This window comes from Zonotrichia albicollis, chromosome 2, assembly GCF_047830755.1.
Source record: "Zonotrichia albicollis isolate bZonAlb1 chromosome 2, bZonAlb1.hap1, whole genome shotgun sequence".
Taxonomy (NCBI): Eukaryota; Metazoa; Chordata; class Aves; order Passeriformes; family Passerellidae; genus Zonotrichia; species Zonotrichia albicollis.
The window spans coordinates 115,900,167-115,921,388 of NC_133820.1; the positions used below are offsets into that span (position 1 = coordinate 115,900,167).

Consider the following 21,222-nt stretch of genomic DNA (forward strand, 5'->3'; position numbering starts at 1 on the left):
CTTCACACTTACTTATTACAAGTCATTATTTAAGTTTAGTATTTCATCTTTATACCCATGAGAACCCTCAAGTTTTACAAGGCTTTGATTTCTGAGGAAAGAACATGGCAAGGTAGTTAACAGATTTTGGATGACATTTGCAAAAATGACTGGTTTGCTCTTCCTGGAGCACAGCAGCTTGGATAAATTAATTACAGCACTTTCCTGCAGAGCGATGGTGACCTGATCCAGGTGCTCAGAGAGGAAACAGCCAAGTTACTGACAAAGGTGCCAACAACCCTGTGTTTAAATGGAAATAAGCAACTGCTGGCACATGAACCTTGGCTTTCCCAGTCAAAGCAAGAGCTTAAAAGACTTTAGACAGCTCTAGAGGCAGGAATACAGATTTTGTACAATATCCCAGCCCAGTGGAGACCAGGGATAAAGCTTTGAAAAAGTGCAAAAGAGTCCCTAACACCAAACACTGCAGAAAAAAGTAATCAGTGACAGGTTCAACCAACCACAACGAAGTCCAGGCAGCAAGCTCAAGGTGTGTATTCTTATCCTTCTAAAACACCAACCTTGGTAAAAAAAGCAAGGTAAGATGCCAGATGTGTCACTGTGCCAGATGAAAATAAAAATTAAGAGAAAATCAAAATTCATCTCCAATCACATCAAAAGGAGCATGAAAATGTATTTTTGATAACATCTCTCCACCATGAATTATATACTGTAGTGGGGAAAAAAGGCAAGGAGAGGAGAACTAATGTTCAAACACAGTTATCTAAACTAGAACAGGTGCCTGGATGCTTCATGTCATTGGCTGACAACTCTATTTTTTGAAAACTTTGACAACAGTATGTGCTGATGTATGCTCTGTAAAACAGCCGATATGCACAGAGTGGGACACTCTTCCCCACAAAAGGCAACCAAAGCTCCAAAAGTTTTAACTTTTATGTGCCCTTGGGAGTCCCCAATTTCTTACATCACTCAGGGAAGAACAATGACAAAAATAGGGTGATTTAAAAGAGTACAAAAACCTGTCATCTGTTTTGCCTCCTTGGCTGCTTACACTGAAAGCTTTCATGAAATTGAGGAAACTAAAGAGCTCTTTTCCAGCGTTAGCAAAGGTGATGCAACTAATGGCAGAAAGTTGTCAAGACCCACATAAAAGGAAGAAAGAGAATTGATATAATAAGAATTCAAAGATCAACTAGCAAAAAGGTTGATAGCAAGGCTGCTTTACCTTTGTAGATCTTGGTGTTACCACACAAGTGAAGAGTGAAGTACGTATCCAAGAGGCGGTGACCATTCTTATTAATAATGTTACGCGCAGCAATATTCCGAAGATGACGAAGACGGCGCTAAAAACAAGGCAAAAATTTCAAATCATTCTCTTGGATTGAGAATAACCTTTTTCTTTTTTTTCCAAAGCATTTTAATGATTTCCAAAGCAGTGTTGTAAAAAAAAAAAATCCCACCAAACACTCCATTTTCTCTGTCAGCAAGTGTGAACAGCCAGGATTCTGCAAAGCCACAGGACAAGCAATAAGCACCTACAAGCTTGGATTCAGCAACTCTGATATTCAAGAGAAGCTGTTCTTATTCACGTCCTGTATGTCATTTTTATCCCACATAACTATATCACCCTGAGTCTGAGCAGCTCCAAGCAATGTGACACTACCAGCCTCACACAAGCAGCAGCATCACCCAGATGTTTTACATCATCACACTGGAAACACTTCCTGGCCAGAGCTATTTTCAACAAGCAATAATGGACAAATAGCTCAAACAAACCACCAGCTAATCCAGAGCCACAAGGAACTGGCTGAACAAAGCCTCCTGATTTCATGGTAATCCTGGAAACTGCTCTAACAACCTTAAATAAAAGTAAAATACATCAGGAAGACATATCAAGATTTTCAGGGAAAATTAAGGGCACAGTGAAATTTGAGATTTTCACTGTCAGTTACCATCTGCTGTGATGAGAGAGTCCTTTTCCCCTGGAATGAATACAGGAGGATATGTCACTAAAATATTTAGTTTAAGTGATTTTATCCATCTCCAACATTATTTTGCTTTACTACATTACTGCACCTTGAATGAAAACCATCAGATGAAATCAATCTCTCTCCCACCTCACTGTGCCCAACAGCTTTAATAGCTGTGGCTAAGGTCTTAGCTTCAAGGCACATCACACCCTTAATCTTTGACAAATATTTTACATTATTAACTTCTTATAAAACTTAACTAGTTGACAAAGCAATTTTGCAGGACTGTCACACTTAAATCATTGCTTAGCTGTTGCTCCTATTGTAACTTCAAAGACCCCTGCTTCAATCAGCCTCCCAGGAATGCAGCACTCAGTGAAATGCCAACTCAAATACATAAAGTTCTCACCAAATCCTTCAGTGAAATATTTTCCCAATCAATCTCTCAACTCACCAGTGTCTCACCCACTGCCATGGGGACACTGACAAATGGCTCCACATACTTTGTGGATCACCACAATACACCAACAAGCCTCAAACAACTGCTTAGTGCATACTTTTACCTCAGAGCTCATCTTACACCATTTTTTCTCAAAAGCGTCTTTATTTGTAAGGCTGAATCCACCTTTGAAGCTGATTGACCAAAAGCACATTTTAAAGCTTTTGAAACCAAAAGAATTTTCCTGTTTGTTGCTTGTCTTAAAAGGCTTTTAACAAGAACTGAAAGGCCATAATCAGTTTTAGAATCATAGTATGACACTTGATATCACTTAACACCACTCCAGTGATAGATCAGTTTTCCTTTATGGAAAGGTATGAGGAATATTCAATTTTTGTTTGACAGCCTAAAAATCACTGATGGAGTCATTCAATTCAACCTCTGTTTATGACTTAGACTATAAACACATCCTGAGATGGGATGCCCAGGTACCTCTACTACAAATATACAAAACCAAAAAATTAAAAACAAAACAACCTAATAAAGGAAAAACGTTCTGTGAGACTACATGGTCTTATTTTCTTAGAAAGTGGTATCAAAAATGTCAACAGAAATATTATGCCTCACTTAAAAAAAGCCATATAGACCTTTAATATTTTTCCACATCTAACCTCAAAGCTCTATAGCTTCCCTGGCTGTTTTGATGTGCAACTGAAACGCTCCTTAAGAAAAGGCTTTGCACATGAATTTTGCTACCTATAAAAATGATTCAAGAATTTTATGTGCTATCTCTCTTTTAATTAACATCAGTAGCAGAGAAATCAATCAACTACCATGCTCATTCCCTTCATTTTTGGTATCTTTTTTTTTCCTTCATCCCTTACAAAGAACCAAAGAACAGTCCACACTGTACTCTAAAACTAAGACAGCAATTTTCTCCAGGTCTCTCTAGGATTGCAAACTAATTTGTGTGCCTGCTTTAAGTAATATGTTTCATTGATTAACTCTCAAGCAAAGTTAAACAAGTTTCTTACCACTTGAAGTACACAATGAGGTCAACAAGGTTTGGAAAAAAAAAAAAGTTCTCGAGTGTCCTAACCTACACCTGCACCTCTGAACAAGATGTGAGTCCTTATCTCCATGATTTGTGACTTCCTGGCACCCTTCAGCATCTGGGGGTTAAAGTCACACTTCCCCTAAACCTGTTGGAAGAAGATAATTAAATCTGGGAGAGATTTAGAGACCACAACATAGTTAAGAACTCAATGTGCAACAGGTAATGAATATTTGAATCTGCAGCTTAGCCAGCACCCTCCTCCTATCCCTTTTGTGAAGTCATGACCACAGAGAGACTTGAATCCTGATAATACATCTTCCCATTCGCCCACTATGTTCACCGATATTATATTGAATTATTCAAATTTCCTCAGAACTCTACACTGGCAACATTGAGTTAATTAACCTCTCCTGATCAAAGATAATTAGCTTAAACCAGGAGACTTTCAGCTGCAAAGACACACCCAAAGACAACTGAAATAGGTTCTAGAATTCCTCATCAAGGGCTTTGTTTCGTGACAAAGTAAATATTAATTTTGAGGGATGTTTTAAATATCTAGTGTTACCTCCTATGCATTTCATATCATTTTGTGCTGGAGACACTGGAATACACAAAACAAAAACCCCACTGTGTTGCAGCTCAGCTAGCCCCAGCATCAGCCCAACACCACCAACCCCCAGCACTGCACCACCCTTTCTTGTTCAGTTACGCTGAAATAAACAGGGCCAGGAGACTTCTTCTCCTTTATAATGCCTTTATTAAAAGTGATCAGCTCAGGATTGGGCGGCTCGGCAGGGCTGCAGTCCCCGTCGCGTCTCCCAGGGCGACTCAGAGGAGGAGGATATGCGCAGCTCCGTCCACTAGGGGCAGAGCTGGGGGATCCGGTCCTCGTGGAAGCCTTAGGGCGTGAGGTCCCCGTCAGGTGTTACTCTCAGCCTCGGCAGCCACCTGGTCCCGGCGTTGGGACAACTCTCTGCTCAGGGCGAGAGGGGCTCCACATCTCTGCAGGCTCAGCAATCGGCTCCTCATGTCCAGACACCATTTTAGTCTCTCAATTCTTATTTGGCTCGTTGTTTTTGGGGTTTTCTCGTTGCATTTTGGAGTCAAGGTCTCAAAGCACGCTGGTCTTGGAGTCACTTTGCATAACCCCCCCCACCCTCTCAGGTGTCTTCTCTATGCAGGAAGGGCGCACTGCCTCGGGGAAGGGCCATCTCCCCACCCAGCCAGGCTTTTTACTAATACAAAAGAGGAGATAAGCCTTAACGACCCGGTATTACAATAACAAAGCACTAAGAACCCTGGCAGAGACAGATCTGGCTGGGTCCCTGTAACTCTTTCTCACAAAAAAAATATTAACCGAATTTTTGTTCATAACAGCACCATAAACAAGCACTCGTGCAGCTGCTCACACAATCACGTCTGGGAACCAGAGTGGATGGAAACCAACCACATCTCCCTTTTCCTGGGTAGGTTTCACCAGCTCACTTCCCCCACATGGCTGGAGCAGCAGCTGAGCAGACCAAGGAGGGCACAAGCAGCAGCAAGAGGCTGAAGGCAGGGAATGGCTGGAATGACACCATCAGCTTGAAATGTACGTGGAGCAACAGAGCTGGCACTGCCACGAGCCAAGGGGAGCAGCTCACAATGAGGTACCAGAGCACTTCAAACTGCAAAAGCAACTCTTTTCAGAGAACAAACCAGTATGGTGAATGCAGCAGCTGCAGATAACACACAATTCTTTCATTTCCTCCTCCTTCTAGGTGAAGTACTAAAAAGGGTCCCTTTTTTTTAGTGACAAGTTTCAGCTATTTTGCTCTTTCTGTAAAAGTGTCAAGAACTCTTCATCATGAGGGAGGTTCCCCCAGGATAAGATGCTCTGCACCAGAACAGTCATTCTAAAAAGTTCATCTTAAAATTCAAAATACAAGGGCTATAAAATAATCTAAGGGCCTTGACAGCCTCATGAGTCATTTAACTTCAAAAAGGCCAGTGTGAGTGCAAGATGATAATGCAGGACCTGTTTTCATTTTAAAAAAAAGAGCAAAATATGCAATGAGTATAGCTAATTTTCACTGCTATCTCTTCAAAGAGTTTACAGGTTACCAGCAATACAGGACTGAAGACCTCAGAGGGGCATCTAAAGCAAGTATCTTAGTGAGATATCCTACAGCAAAAAAAGTTATTTTTGCAGAATACATACCATGGAAAAGGTTGTTTAACCTTTCCAAGAGCTCTCATTTCAGCACATGCAGCCTTAACAGGGGCATATCTGGATCAGTGCTTAGCACAGTAGTACAGCAGGTCTAACAGGTCATTCTCAGGGGGTTGTGACACAAGTTATTTTGGTCACAATTGTCCTAGACCTTTGCAATTCCCAAGAAAACCAATGGAGCAGTGAAATTACATTACATGCCTGGTTATCCTTTGCTTTAATTGCCATTCTAAGTTGCATTTGATTAAAAGCAACAGCTATATAACAACTACATGCTGATTCACATGAAAGAAATGAGTGCTTCCTTCTATGTTGAAGATAAATGACTACAAACCAGGAGAAGAGATATACTTATTTTCCATTAGGAGAAATCCTGAGTGTATTTTAAAAACACTGCTGCACCTAAAGATAGCACAGGTGATAAGCAGACAGCAATCCCAAAGATACATAGAAAGTCTGATTAGGAAAGCTCTGGGAGAGATCTGAAGAGCAGAATCTACCCAGGTTTCATCCCTCGTGCCTGCAGGCAGGACAGCACCTTCCCAGAACACTGCAACAGCATCTTAACAGAGCTGCTGGGGAGCACAGCAATGCCATCCCTGCTCAGTGACTGCCAGCTGCACTCTACACAAATCAGCTCCACAACCAAGTATTTCATCATCAGCCTTGTTAAGATGGCTTTTTCATCAGGTGATTCTAGACAGTCTGCCACATCTTTTGAAGTCTAAAGGACTGAAACTGTCTGGTCCCTTCATGCTTTAGTTCCCTCAACACTAAGACACCGTAATCTTTCGCTACCTCTGCCTAGAATGCTACCTTCAGCATGCTCCCATCCTGCACAAAGTGTTTTGTGCAGTCTTATGGCAAGGATCAAAAAATTCAACCAAGGTAAAGCTGCCAAAAGCAAAAGTTACTAAGGGTAACTAACTGGGTAAGTAAGGGTAACACCTGGCTAAATTCACCTCTCTACAGCTACACAGATGTGCCCACCACAGAGGACAGAGGCAGACTTCAACACTTAAGTTGCTCTGCAGTTTAAGTTTATCCAGATGCCACTCTTTGCTTTCTTCCAGGCCTGAGAAACAGAAGTGATAAGGTACTCACTGCTTTTTGTCTAATAATCTGGTATCATTAATAAAAATCACTGTAGAGATGACACAGCAGGGAGGTAAGAAAAGGGAGCAAGTCAAATGAGAGAGAAGTGCACTGCTGTTAACACAAGATCAGTACTGCTCATGGCAGGAGAACAGGACTACCTACAACAGCCTCAAGTATTCTTGGAATTTCAGAATTATTTGCTCAAGGTCATATAATGGGTAGCAAAAGCAAGCATAGAGAGTTCTGATTCCTCTTCCATCTTAACCACTTCATTATTCCCTTAAAAGAATCTGATGACCCTCAGATTAAAAAAAAAAAAAATTCAGTATATTCAGGCTGGATGAGAACACAGCCAAACACCATTTTCTATTTCTGGTACTCAGCCATCCCACTGACTCCAGCTCTGGCCCCAAGTATCAATTGTGAAGCTCAGGTCACTAAGTTGGGCAACAGCAAAGCCCATTCTAATCACATGGAGCCCATCACGCTGTCGCAGCTGGGATGATCTAATGGCTCACAGCTGGCAAAGGGGGAGCTCTGTCTTCTCCCTGTCCCACATCTGCCTTCTCCCAGTAGCACTGGCTCTTTTAGCAACACTGTTCATGAATTCTGCTCTCAGCAGACCCTTTGACGTGCTAAATAAATTTGCAAAGGTGTCAAGGGAGTATCTGAACTTAAGCAAGGCAGGTGTGGGATCTCAGCACCTCAGGACTGAGGTGCTGAGCCACCGAGACCACCCTTGGGGGGCTCGGGAGTCCTGGAATGTTGCCAGAAGTGTCTGGTGGCTGGACTTTGATCCTACACGGGAGATGACACCTGTATGAGGATAGGAGGGTTTCACCGGGTGAATGGTGAAGGGATTAGTTAGTTAGAGAGTGAGACACAGAGTTTAGGATTTCTGTACAGGGGGGTTTAGAGAAGTAAGATGGAGGGGTTGGGGCGTGTCCTGTCCTCCTTCTTCTTCTTCTCCTCCATCTTCTGTGGTGATGGTGGCACTTTGGGATTGGTCATTACTAAAAGTGCACTGGTTAATAAGGGTAAAAGGTATTGGGGAAAAATGATAAATATTGTACACGTAACTTTGAATATAAAGATAGGTGACCGCCCCGGGGGGCTCAGAATGTGCTCATGGCTGGCTGCTGAGCAGAGCTCTGTCGGGCCGAAAGAAAATCTTTTAGATAAACAATTAATAAACACAGAGACCGAAAGAAGAACTGAAGCCTCTTCTCGTCCTTTGATACGCGGGCTGCCCCAAGGCCACCTCGGGCCTTTCCAGGCCCTTCAAACAGCCGAAAACCGGACAGGCAGGCAGTTTGGTTTCTTCCAGCAAGAACCATCCAAGATGCCATGAGTCCCCTGTGTGAATGGAGGGTTTGGCTGACAACTTCCAGATGTTACCAAGTGACAGTGGGCTCACTGCACCCATGGCCATAAGCAAGTTTCAGAAATTCCATCAGGCAGATTTTTTAAGAATTTTATAAATAGAAATACATTTTCCAGAATCAAGCTTAAATTCAATTGCCCAGGGAGAAAGTTGTATACATCTGTGACTGAATTTGAAAAAGGCTGCCCCACCCATCCCATTCCTGATGACTTTCCATGCAGCCCATGTAACCAGAAACTTGAAAAGTAAATACAATGGTAAAACCAGCATTAAGAAGGCTGGGAAATCATTTTGTACAAGCAAAGTAGAAGTTTCACATAAATTACTTAGCCCAAATTCACCAAAATTAATCATCACTCAGGGCTCTCTCAGAGGTCTGATGAGCTGAAAAGCAATTATTGTATTTCCAGAACACAGAACTTTCAACACTGGCTAAAATTTCAGCACCAGGTCTACTTCCTTAGCCTTTAATGGAGTACCCTAGACAGTCTTCATCTCTGGGCACCACCTCTGTTTTCAGACTGGTGCCTTCCTCACAATTCTGTCAAGGAAGTAAATTCCCTGAATTCTTTTCAGATCAGGATCAGCTCTGACCTCTGTATGACTTGGTGCACACTCTGTTTTTACCTGGCTTTCACATGAATTTCATAGCTTGCTTCCTTGCTCTATGGCCCACAGAAGCTCTGGAAGAATTTAAACAAAATCCTTTCAACTATTTTAGCATTAAAGCAGGAGGCAAAGATTAGTTAGCAACACAAATGTTACTCCAGCAAATCCACTGGTTTTGAACTGAATGGACCTGACCTTGCAATGTCAGCTATTTAGATTTAGTCTGCATATTTGTCAGAATTAAGTCACATTAAAACAGAGGGCTCTTGTGCTTTGTAGCTCATAGCAGACAGGTCGAGCTGGGTCTTTTTCTTAAAAAACATAAAACCTCCAGCCCTAAAACACAAAAAAGTCACCAAAATATGATCTATATTTAGTCAATGCGAGCATTATTTATTATCACAGCACTGCTCTACATCTCCATATTGCACCTATCAACTTCCTCAGATTTTCACTATTTGCTTTCACCTCTCCATGCCAGTTTGAATATTAAGAAGCAATCACATGATCCAATCTCTTGAAGTCAAATGGTAGACAAAAATTCATAATTAATTTTAAATAAGTTTTCAAGCTGCCTCATTTTCCAATTTAATACCTTTTTTTTTAGTGGAGCATATCTCACAGAAGGTTGGGTCACCTCTGCTGCAAAACATAAAGCTTTTAACATCCAAGAAATGTACATGAGAAGTTTAGGCATTACTCAGATGGTTACTTAAAACCACAGGAAGGGCATGAAAATGCTTGCACTCTAATTTACACATTTGCTAGGAAGATTTATGAGGTTTGCAATTTAACAGTTTTCCACAGTTCAGAGTCAAGAGAATCAAATGGGCTTTCAGACCTACTTCTGAGGCAAAGCAGAAGCATTTGATATGCACTTTTTGTGGGACACACCCTTAAGAATTTTAAGGAATTCTATTTTAATGTCTTCCAGCACACACTTGAAGACAGCAAGGCCCTCAAAGCTACACAGCCATAATTAGTTCATATACAGCCATAATGAATCACTTGTAGTTCTCCTTATGACTGTGCCTCCTTCCTATCTCCACTTCCCCATGTCAAGTGACCACCAGCCATCCAGGAATTCCTTTCCCTTTCTAAGATTAAGCTACTTTCTTGCAAGTGCCTTTAAGAAAACAATTTCTACTAGGAATCAGAACTGAGGACAACACTGGTTTGAAGATGCACTGTAGGAACACAACTACACCTTTTTTTCCTGTGAAGGTGCAACACACTCACATACATCACATCCCTCACATTCCCAAAGATCTCATGCAAGGAACCAGGTACACTGAACCTGTGCAGAATGATTTACCCAGACTAAATGACCACAAGAAAAATCAAAGCTATTTCATCAACACAGGCTCAAAGCTTTCTAAGATGGACAATTGTGAATTTTAGTTTACAGATCTTTAAATTAAAGAGCCTCCTTTCCTTTACACTTCTGGGCATCTGAAAGGCTTTTGAAAGTTTCCCTTAAAAAGGGAAACAGTTATGCAGCTTTCATGTGAACATATCAAGGGTCAATACAGGTTTCTAATCATCCATACCCCCTGCCATGGCTGCTCCTGCTTCTGTCCTGCACTGAGAGCTTCAGCAGGAACAGTCAGCAAATGGGAGATGTTCAAAAGACATCAAGTCTGCCCTAATTCACACAAAGAGAAAGTGAAATGGGAAGAATAAGGAAAATCTCAATACTTGACATGGTCCAAGCAGAAATATAATTATTTTCCAGCTATCTGAATGCAAAACAGCCCTTTGCAAGGTCAGTATGGAGTTAAAGAATGCAACATCTGAAGTCAGTGTTAAATCTAACAAAATATGCTAGCGTATGGCATTATCTGCTCCTTTAACTAAAGCAACAGTCAAACCAGAAAATAATTAAAACAGATAACTATACTATAACTGAAAAAACTTACCACTATGTATTACTCTTGAAAGACAGCTGTGTTCTCTGATCTCTCCTTCCCTGCACCCTTTGCTACCAGCTAAACCTCTAAACTACTTCCTCACTAAATAATTGCATTTACACTGAGGAGCAACTCAGAACTCAACTTCCACCCCCACGAAATGATGTAAACAGCTGGTAACTGTTCAGCTGGCACAACAAATCTTCTCTTTGTACCCCATAATCACATGCAGAAAATCTACACCACTCACTTTAGAGTCCAAAATGAATGAAAGAACTAAGACTAAAACTGATGGGAGCTCTTGATGTTCACACAACTCACTATGACAATCTTCTGTATCTTTTTTTTTGTGCTCATTTCTGCACAAAGACTGTAAAAGCCTCTTATTTAAAACATATTGGAGGGGCAGGTACAGAAGACATGTTCAGTCTTGGGACACAAACAGATGTGGCAAAACAAGACTCAATGCACAGAATTAACTTAAAGACAATGTTAGCAGGAAGGACTCAAAAGCCAAACCCTGTGCCTATGCAGAGTCTTGGGCAAAAAAAGTTGTTCCTGGGTATTGTTTCAACAGCTGTATTTGGTTATGGTCACTATAACATCAAGAGTGACTGATCCAGCAAGCTGGCAAACACCAGAGCTCCAAAGAGTAAGAACTGTCAGCACATCCTTAAAAATTGCTCTAAACTATGGCTAAGAAAATCTTTGTGGGCAAATACTGCCCAGTGGCCAGATAAAGCTCTTCTTGCTAGGTGTTTACATAAGATGCAAATAATAGGAAACTAGACAGTCTTTCCATCTTTAACCAAAACCTTTTAGAAGAAGTGGCTAGAAATAACATCTTATTGATGCTTTTTCTCGGAGTTTGTCTAAGCAAGTGTTTAGTCTCAAGATGAAACACTGAAACTGCAGCTGCTTCTTTGACACAGCATGGGAACTAACCCACCAGACAGAAAAGAACATCAGGGTGCAAGTCCCATCCATTAATAACACTGCAGCAGCTGAGGGAAGTCCCTTAAGCCTCTTAACGTGACCTTGGGGAAGGGAGCATTGGTTCACATTTGCTGTGGGAATAACTGGGGAATATCAAGATGATACTCAGAAGGAAGCACCCAAAAAGTAAACAGAGCCTTACAGAAACAGCAACAAAAACAAAACAGTGGCAGTTTTGACCTTAAAGAAGCATTAAAGGACACTCTGGGTTGTACAAGTAAACAGCATATGATGATTAATAACCTGAAGCATATTAATGCTGATCTTGCTGCTGGATGATAAATCAAGAGCAAAGAAGTCAGTTTCCCTTCATAAATGAGACTTCAGTCTTTAGTTGCTCAATTAAGAGCATTCCATAACCCACCACAAACATCCCAAATAAAGCATGAAAACTGATTTAGTACAGCTTTTGGATATAACAGTTTAACTTATCAACAGATCATCTGGTCTGCAAAACACTCCTGCATCCCTTGTGGCATACAGAGGTACACTGCAGATAGCAAAAGTCCAGCTCCAGCTTAACAGCCAGTCTCTGGGGCTAAAACTACAATTGTCCAGTAACTTTAACAACTACTCCTCCTAATTTACCTCTAACAAACACTAAACACTGATGCAGCTGAGTATGGATACAACTGACTAAGATCAGCAGGTTGCAAATCACACTGTGGCCTTTCACTGGAGCAGCACTTCCCTCCCACTCAGCATTTAAAGACAGTGTGTGTCAGAGAAGTGAAAGCAATATTCCAGTACAATACTTACCACACATTCTGATTGCTCCCCTCCTTCCATATTTTGTAGGAAAGGGGAAGTAAAATATTTAAGAATCAGTTTTTTTTTTTCCAGATAACTCAAGAGAATATGTAACAAGAGTAACAGAAAACTAATGTTTAAAAAGATACTATTTTCTCATTGTTTAAAGTCTCATTCATGTGCAGCCCTGGGCCCATACAGTAACTTTCTTCACTTTTCCTACACAAGACCCTTCAAACACATTTGTCAGCACATTTTGAACCCTCCCTTTCTGCCACGTTGCCCAAAATGCTGTGTATGAGTGATGCACATCTTGAAAGAACGAAATCCAAGTTGAATCTGGAAGTGAACCTGGCAGAGGACGCAAAACAAGGGCTTCTCCACGTACACTACCCAGAAAAAGAAAGCCAAAGGTGTTACCCCCTGGTAAATAATGCTGGAAAACTGGTAACAGCTGATGAGAAGGGTGAGGTATTCAACAACTCTTGCCTCTGTCTCCAATGACAACCTCTCTTCCTGCACATCCTGAATGGATGGACAGCAGGATGGGGACTGGGGGAACAAAGCCTCTCACACTCTAAGATTGGGTTCATGACCACCTGAGGAACCTCAATGTGCACCAGTCTATTGGACCTGATGAGACATCACAGAGTCTTGAGGGAACTGGCAGATTTAGCTGCCAAGCCACTCTCCATGACAGTGGAAGTTGGGTGAAGTGCCAGGTGATTGGAAAATGGGAAGCAGAGTAGCCATCTTGAAAAAGGCCAGAAAGGAGGACCCTGGGAGCCACCACCCTGTCAGCCTCACCCCTGTGCCTGGGAAGATCACAGAACAAATCCTCTGAGGAGCTGGGCTAAGGCACGTGGAAGACAGGGAGGTGATTCCACAGCCAGCACGGTCTCACCAAAGCAAGTCCTGCCTGAGCAACCTGATGGCCTTCTGCCATGGGGTGGCTGCATCAGGGGACAAGGGAAGAGTTACAGATGTCATTCATCTGGACTTCTGTAAAGCCTTTGACTCACTCCCCCACAACATCCTTCTCTCCAAACTGGAGAGATTGATTTGATGAGTGGACTGTTAGATGGATAAGGAGGTGGTTGGACGGTCAAACCCCGAGGGTAGAGGCGCTGGTGTGGAAGCCACAGGAGCCATGTACAATGAGCACTGCTCTTGGACTCATACAAGTGCATAGAACTCCACCTGGAGCTTTAGGAACCCCAGCCTTAATGTTACTGGAGGCCACAGAATGTCCTTGACAAGTTTCACTAACTGGTTGCTCTATTTTGCTCTACCCTAAAATACACTTCTGACACCTGTAGCTGAAACCTCATTGCTGCTCCTCTCCACAGAAACTTTCACTATCTGTCAAGAGATGTTTGTGAACTGAAAGACACAGAAAATATTGGGTCACCTGATCTGACACTGCTCATGGCTGTGCACAATGGCACAATTTCCCCCTTCCCTCCTTACCAGCACATCCACACTCAGCAGAGAGACCCCCCTCCCTCCCTCCCTCACATTCATCCCAGGCAGTGGCTCTGCAGTCCATGCCTGTGCTTCCCTGTCCCTACACAACCACACATGAGCTCTGTTTTGGCCAGCAATTAGCAGGGCAGCACTCAGCAGATCATTTGACTGTGGCATGACTGCCTCTGTACACTCAGGCTGCATCTTTCTGTCCAATCCCTTCCACTGAGGATACAGAAGAGTCTGAAAGGTTTGGGTCCCCCAACCCCTCCAGTGCTTTGAACTACTTCCAATGACAGGACTGAACAGTTTGAGCATTCAGAAATCTTTAAGTTACTATGATACTCCCAGTTTTCTTGCATCTGCCAACTGCAAAGAGATATTACTAAAGAATCTCTGCTCCTGAAGTGTAGTTGTTTCACATTTTCAGTTCTGTTGCGCTCACTTGTACAGCAAGAGAACAACATCCTGACACAATTATTAAGGGATTCAAATGGGAATTTTATGCATTTCTTTACAGCCATATCCTCTATTTCTCTTTCTTAAAATAGAGAACACAACAGCAAAAAGCATTCTCTGCCCCAGTCATCCCACTACACAAACAAGTTACAGAAGAGGTCAGTCACTTCTGACACAAGTATCATCACAGCAGCAAAAGGTTTCAGACTTAACTTTTCACTCCTGCAAGAGTGTCAGTAGCAGGAACATTGTTTTCTAATCAATGTGAATGTTACTGGAACAATTAAAGCTAGACTAAATCCAAATTGCACTGACAGTACCTCTGCCCCTAAAAAGTCACTTCAGTCATTAAAAGCACTCACTTTGAATTCACAGTTGAGAATTTGTCTTTGGAGAGATTTATAGCCATGACTCAGACCATCCTGCTCTCAATTCTTATAGTCACTATAACATCTTATGGTCAAACAAATGCAGCTTTGGGTGTCCTAGGAAAGCTGCCTACTGAAACAAATCACTGAGCTGATTTTGTGCTGGCACAGAGCAAACAATTACCTTGCATAGCATCACACAGCTTGGGTCAGCCAGACTGTGGTGTTACAGAGGTGGTACAATATGGAAGGAATGACTTATCTTTCTCATAATTCTGCAGTAAAATAGCTCCAGTGTGATCAGCCCACATCACACCACAACAGAGCCCCTTCTAGGTATCCTGCACTTCAGTAACAGACTTTTGAGCTCAGAGAATACAAACAAAGAGGGTGATTTGCTATCAGTGTGTTCAGCTGAGCCTCTCACTTTGATTCCAAGTAAACACAGCACACAGATCCCTCAGCACATGGTCCTTGTGTTGGCAGAGCACACAGCAGGATGCCTCAGTCTCTGTCACAGCCTTACACTTGCTACAATTAACATACAAGCAGCATCCTCACTAAGTATTTACTCAACTGGAACAGCCTATAATTGGTGACTCAATTTCTGCTCCTAGGAACGCCTATAAAAGTGTCTGCTCCTAGAAGAAAAAGCCTGTGTTTTGGTCTCACTTTCACAAACGAAATCCAATGACTAATATCACAGGCTTCTCCCTGCAGCATTCACTTGGTCCTTGCACAAGCCTGAGAAAAAATAAAGCCAAAAATTCAGCAAGGAGCAAGCCATACTTGATCTCATGGCCAATCCATTGTTTCCTGTTTGTACGGAGCAGCGTTCATGTTTATGTTTACTAACACAGAGCAGACCCACGTATCAGAGTAAGCACTTGCTCACAAATTAGGGTCAGGTGGGCAACAGCCACCTCTATTTCCCTCCTTTGCCCCCAAGTGGATGTCTTCTAAAACCTGTTTATCAAAAGAGCAGTTATAGATCCATTTCATTAACATCTATTGATTTTTTCTTTAGGTACTCTTTATATTCCCACCATAGCTCAAGTAAAACAGATTGTGTGGCTAACTCATAATAACATCCACTGCACTGAGAGTCAATGAGCCAAAACAACATTCACATCTTACACTATTTCTAAAGAAGAGCAAAATTTTGCAAATTACTCCTGCCTTCACCAGTCCTGCTCTGGCTCCTGTACAATCAAAGTGACCACATGCAAGAGGGGAAAGGGCACAGAGTCGGTTTGATAGGGATTGCTCAATGCTTAGGCAGAACCTAGTCTTCCTCACTTAAAATTAATGCTCTCCAAAATGAAAACATGGGACAAATGCCCAGTAAGCCAAAAGCCAACTATCAGCAAACAGGAGAAACAGAGCTGGGTGAAGGAAGGACACAACGGGGAGAGAACATTTCAGCAGTTTTCAGAATACCCCTCAAGTTATATCCACACTTGCTCCCCACCCCGCCAAGAGAAGGAGGAGGGGACACCCCAGCTGCTCCAGCCTCACGAGGTGCCCAAGTTTAACGCCGATTTTCACGGTGTCATTCCTACTGCAATTCTCCCCTTTAGTCGGATCTTTTGCAGGCACAGAAGGAGTTTTCTGGGAGAGGAAACAGCGCCTGACTCCTCTGGGAGAGAGGCACAGACCCCTGCCCCCATGCTGCCTCTGGCCTTCCTACCAGCCTAGGAGAAAGGTGCTCAAATTGCCCCGGCCTCAGGGACTCCCACCAGCTTGGGGACTGGATCTCAGGTTCCCCCAGACCTCGGGGAAGCCCCACTGGCACCCCATGGAGTACCTGTCCCCCCCTCTACCGCAGGGAGCAGCCCCTGCACGCCTCAGGGAGCTGCTCTCCGTTCAGGAAGCATCTCCCTGCACCCCAGAACAGCCCACACCTCAGTGAGCACGCCCCTGTGCACATCCCACGCCTAAAACAGCACATCCCCTTCACCTCAGAACACCCCACACTTCAGGGGACACCCCTGATTCACCTCAGGACACCCTCCTCCTCCTCAGCCCCCTCCGAGCTCCGCGCCGAGGCCCCGCCGTACCTGCTGCGAAGGCAGCTCCACATGCAGGGCGCGGGCGGCGGAGCCGGGCGGCAAGGCGGCGGGGCCGGCAGCCGAGGTCATCCTCACGCAGGGTCCCCGCTCCGCTCCCCCGAGGCCGCCGGGCGCGCAGGGGTTAATGGCGGCAGCAACGCCAAGCCGGCCGCCCGCTACGGAGCCATATTACCGCAGTGCCGGGGGGTGGGCGGGGCTCCGCCTCCCGCGCGCCCATTGGCCCGCGCCCCGCAGGGGCGGGACCCCGCTCTCCTTCTCGACTTGCGACTGGCTCAGCCCGACGCCAATCAACGCCCCGCTGCGTCGGCTCTGTCAAACCGCCGGAACGCGCGCCGGCGCCGATTAGAGCGCCCGCTTCCGGAAGGCGGGACGGTGCCCGACTGCGGGCGATGATTGGAGGAGACGGATTTGATTGACAGCACGCCCCCCGTCACGTGTGCGGGAGCTGTTGTCATCACGTGGGGGACGGAAAATAGTTCGGCGGAGGGGCCGAGGGGCGGTCGCCATGGCGACCCTGAGGGGCGGCCAGGCCGGGCCGGGCCCCGCGCTGAGCATCGGGAATGGTGTCGCCATCAGCACCCCCTCCACATCAGCCCGACCACTCAGCATCATATCCACCTGCCCCATGTGACACCTCCCCCAAACAGGCCCGCCTGCCCTGTGTCACATCCATCTGTGTCATGTCAATATAAAAGAGGCTTTAGGCTATTGCAGAGGGTCCAACTGTGAAAAATGGGTGTATTTTATGATTGGCTTTTCGCAAATATTAAAATGAATATTATATGTGTTGTGTTAGAAAGTAATGCTGTATTAATTCTCTTAAGTAGTGTGTTAAATATAGTTTTAGGTTATAAAAAATGTAAAAATAGAAACTAAGCTATGTAAGATACTTTTTTTTAAAGAAAGGACTCGCAGCAAGATAGCAGCCACACATCACCTAAATCTTTCAGAGAAAGAGAATTTATTGCCCCATTATCAGAAACGAACTTCTTCCTGCCTCCTGAAGATCCCATCAGGATTCAGAGGAAGAAGTTGACACTGACCAGACAGAATCCTGTGTTTGAATGGAATTTATGCATCATGTATGAGGTGTATGAATATACAACAGGCTGTTGTTTTTAAGGGTTAATCCTCTGTTAATGTGTGTCCTTTTTCGGGCTTGTGCTGCCCAGAAAAAGGTACCTGGATATCCGTAACACTTTGTCTCTATTCTCTCATATTGTCCTAATTCAAATTGTCCAAATTATTATTAGTCTAATTGTATTACTAGTTTTATAACCATTTTTTTAGTATAAAACTTTTAAAATTTTAAAAACAAGTGATTGGCATTTTTCACACGAAGGAGGACCATAAGGAGGGTGAAGGGTCTGGAGAGCCTTATAAAGGAGCGACTGAGGTCACTTCTTTTGTTCAGCCTGGAGAAGAGAGTGAACAAGAGCAAGCCTCATTGAGGTCTGCAGTGTCCTCAGGAGGAGAAGCAGAGGGGCACGTATCAGTGTCTTTACTCTCATGACCAGTGACAGGAGCTGAAGGAATGGCCTGAGGCTGAGTTGGGAAAGGTTTAAGTTGGAGATTTAAAAAAGGTTCTTCATCCAGAGGGTGGCTGAGCATTGGAATGGTCTCCCCAGGAAAGTGGTCACAGCATCAAATCTGACAGAGCTCCAGAAGCATTTGGACAATACTCTCAGACACAGGGTGGTATGGTTGTGGTGTCCTACACAGGGCCAGGAACTGGAGCTGATGATCCTGATGAGTCTCTTCCAACTCAGCTTATTCCATGATTCTGTGATTCTATGAACCTTCCCCGCATCACATCCACTTGCCTTGCATCACACCAGCCTTCTCCACAGCACATCCACCTGCCCCATGTCACCCCAACCTGCCTCATATCATCACCCCAACCTGCCCAACAACAGACCAGCCTGCCCCTCATTGTGCCAACCAGTCCCATATCAGACAAACCCTTCCCACAGCACATGGACCCATCCCATTCCATGCCGAGCCATCCCCCATCAGGCCAACTCGCCTCACATCATACCAACCACAATGCCTATGCACACCAAAGACGAATGCAACCATCCCCTCAGCTCCTTCCTCCATCCCATGCCACCCAGGCAACATCCATCCTGAACAGAAAAGACCATGCCCACCTGGAACAGCACCATCCCCAGCTCTCAGAGCCTGTGCCCACCAGGGCCAGCCATCCCAGGAGCACTCTGCAGCACCTACCTTGCATAGGTGGTTGTACTCAAGATGCCAATCCCATTCCCATGGCACTGTCAGGGACCATCAGGACTGAGCCAAAACACCTGACTGAGAACAGCAGTCCTGCCATCCCTGCAGGAGCACTGGGAATGCCTGTCCCTAATGCATACCACAGCACTGGAAATGCTTCCCTGGAAATGCTGCTCTAAAAGGGTTGAGTGTGCTGTGAGTGCTGGAAAACCCCATCCTCTGCTCCTCCTCTCCTCCAGTTCTCCTGTCCTCAGCACCAAGCACCTCCCACAGCATGGAGAGCATCCTGCTGGAAGCCCAGCAAGCCTTCATTCACCTGCAGTACTCCTCTGTTTGTCATGTTCCATGCTCCAGTGAGGTGTTGTAACAGCTTGTCTTCAGCACTTATTTTGGTCACTTTGGCTCAAAAGTGAACTTGTTAAAAAGAGGGAGTAAAATAAAAACTGGAATGGAAAGTCACGTTTTCTGGGGTTTGATGCCCATCCTTGTAGCATGAAGTCATCTTTCATTCCGCTCCTTCCTTTGCAGCTATTCACCATGGTCTGCTTTTCTCCAAAATGCTTCCTAGTTGAAATGGAGATACTAAACTTTTCTTCTGCATGATTCCCTGGTTTATCCCATAGTAACATATCTATAGGGACTTCTTTTCCCAAATTGTTTGATTCTACATGTAGGCATCAAATAGATTCAATACCTCAAGCTTAAGTTTTGGACATTTTTGAGCCTGGTGTGTGTGAGTAGAGAATGTTGCTGTCTCTGATTAGGGAAATTAATTAAAAACAGTGGCCTTTTATGGAAGATCTTCTGGGAAAAAGTGTGTCTCCATTTTTTTTCCTTCTGATGAAAAAAACCCTTCTATTTCAGTATTTTCTGTAGCCAGTGTTCTATTTTCAAGCACCCAGACTCCTGAGACATGCTGAGATCAGGAACTTCAAACACAGTGATTTTGGACCTGTTGTATCAGTTTGATTCACCTCCTGGTTCCTGGCTCAGTACCAGACACTCCTTCCTTTTAAGCATTCCATCTTCACCTTGGACTATTGAATCTTGATTTTTAGGATGAAATCTGAGGATTTTCTTTGCTCAAGGTGTGAAAAATGCATTCAGAATGACAAAATTATGTAAACATCAAGAAATTTTGAGAATGCTTTCTGCCTTGGAGACTCTTGATATGTTTCCTCAGAGAGCAAAACTAATTCTAGCTTAGACTTAGATATAAAATCAAAGATCACAGATTTAAGAATAGTTTTTTCCTGAGATAAATCACTAAAAACAACTTATGGAAGCAGTGTGAAGATGCCACTGCTTGTTTGCCCAAAATATAAAAAACCCCAAACATCCTTTAAAAAAAAAGTCCATCCTCAGATGAAACATGATATTTCTGATTTTCCCCTACTTCTTCACCTTCTCCTTCTATAAAAAGTATGTTATCAACATATATTCTCATCCTAAATCCAAAACACAATCACATACCAGCTACTAGGGAGAAAATTAACTGTATCCCAGAGAACACCAGGACACTAATTTGCACAGTGAAATTTGCTGAATTTTAAGTCCGTAAGTCATTACTATAGTAGGATTTTCCTACTTTTCTTCTTTTCCACAGGACCAGACTGTGTTGATAAAATAATGATGTTTAGAAAAGTCAAATTATTTATTTACCATAGCAGTTCACCTGCCCTGTATATGGAGATTGCATTTGCTGCTTGATGTAGACTGAGAGCTCTAACCCACAATTCAAGGAGTAAAAAGTAAAATATTGCTCAGAGAAAAATTCAAATATGACCCCAAAACCCATGTGGATATATTGCTGATTTTGTAGCAGTGGAACTCATACAGCTGCAAAGAAGTCCTGGCAGATTTCCAGCTCACGCTAGCTCAAGCTTTGGCCTTATTCTAAATTTCAGATTTATTGATAGGTTTTGTTATGTCAGCATGAAAAAGAACCATTTCCAAAGGCATTATAAAATGAGAAATTTGTAGGGATAAGGTTTCAGATTTACAATTGATTTTCATGAGTTTTGAGAGGTTTAGTACCTGTCTTGTATCATTCACCACAATGACCATTCAACATGGTCATTAATAACCCAGATTGTTCCTGAATTATAGGGCTTACAATAATTCATTCATTCATTAGGATTTTTGGATTATTTTAAGCAGAGCATTTGCAAGCTTCAGCTGGAGAGTGGTTTCTTT

General features: G+C 43.5%; 1 protein-coding gene across 1 annotated transcript in view; it reads right to left on the minus strand.

Annotated features, from left to right (window-relative positions):
- Positions 1-16,993, minus strand: part of UVRAG (UV radiation resistance associated) — an 88,971-nt gene extending 71,978 nt beyond the window's left edge. The window contains exons 1-2 of the mRNA XM_074536144.1: positions 16,780-16,993; positions 1,226-1,343 (exon numbers count right to left, since the gene is read on the minus strand). Coding sequence (XP_074392245.1) covers positions 1,226-1,343; positions 16,780-16,860 — 199 coding nt within the window. The 5' untranslated portion in view covers positions 16,861-16,993. The remainder of the gene's footprint in view (positions 1-1,225; positions 1,344-16,779) is intronic.
- Positions 16,994-21,222: the final 4,229 nt, after the last annotated feature.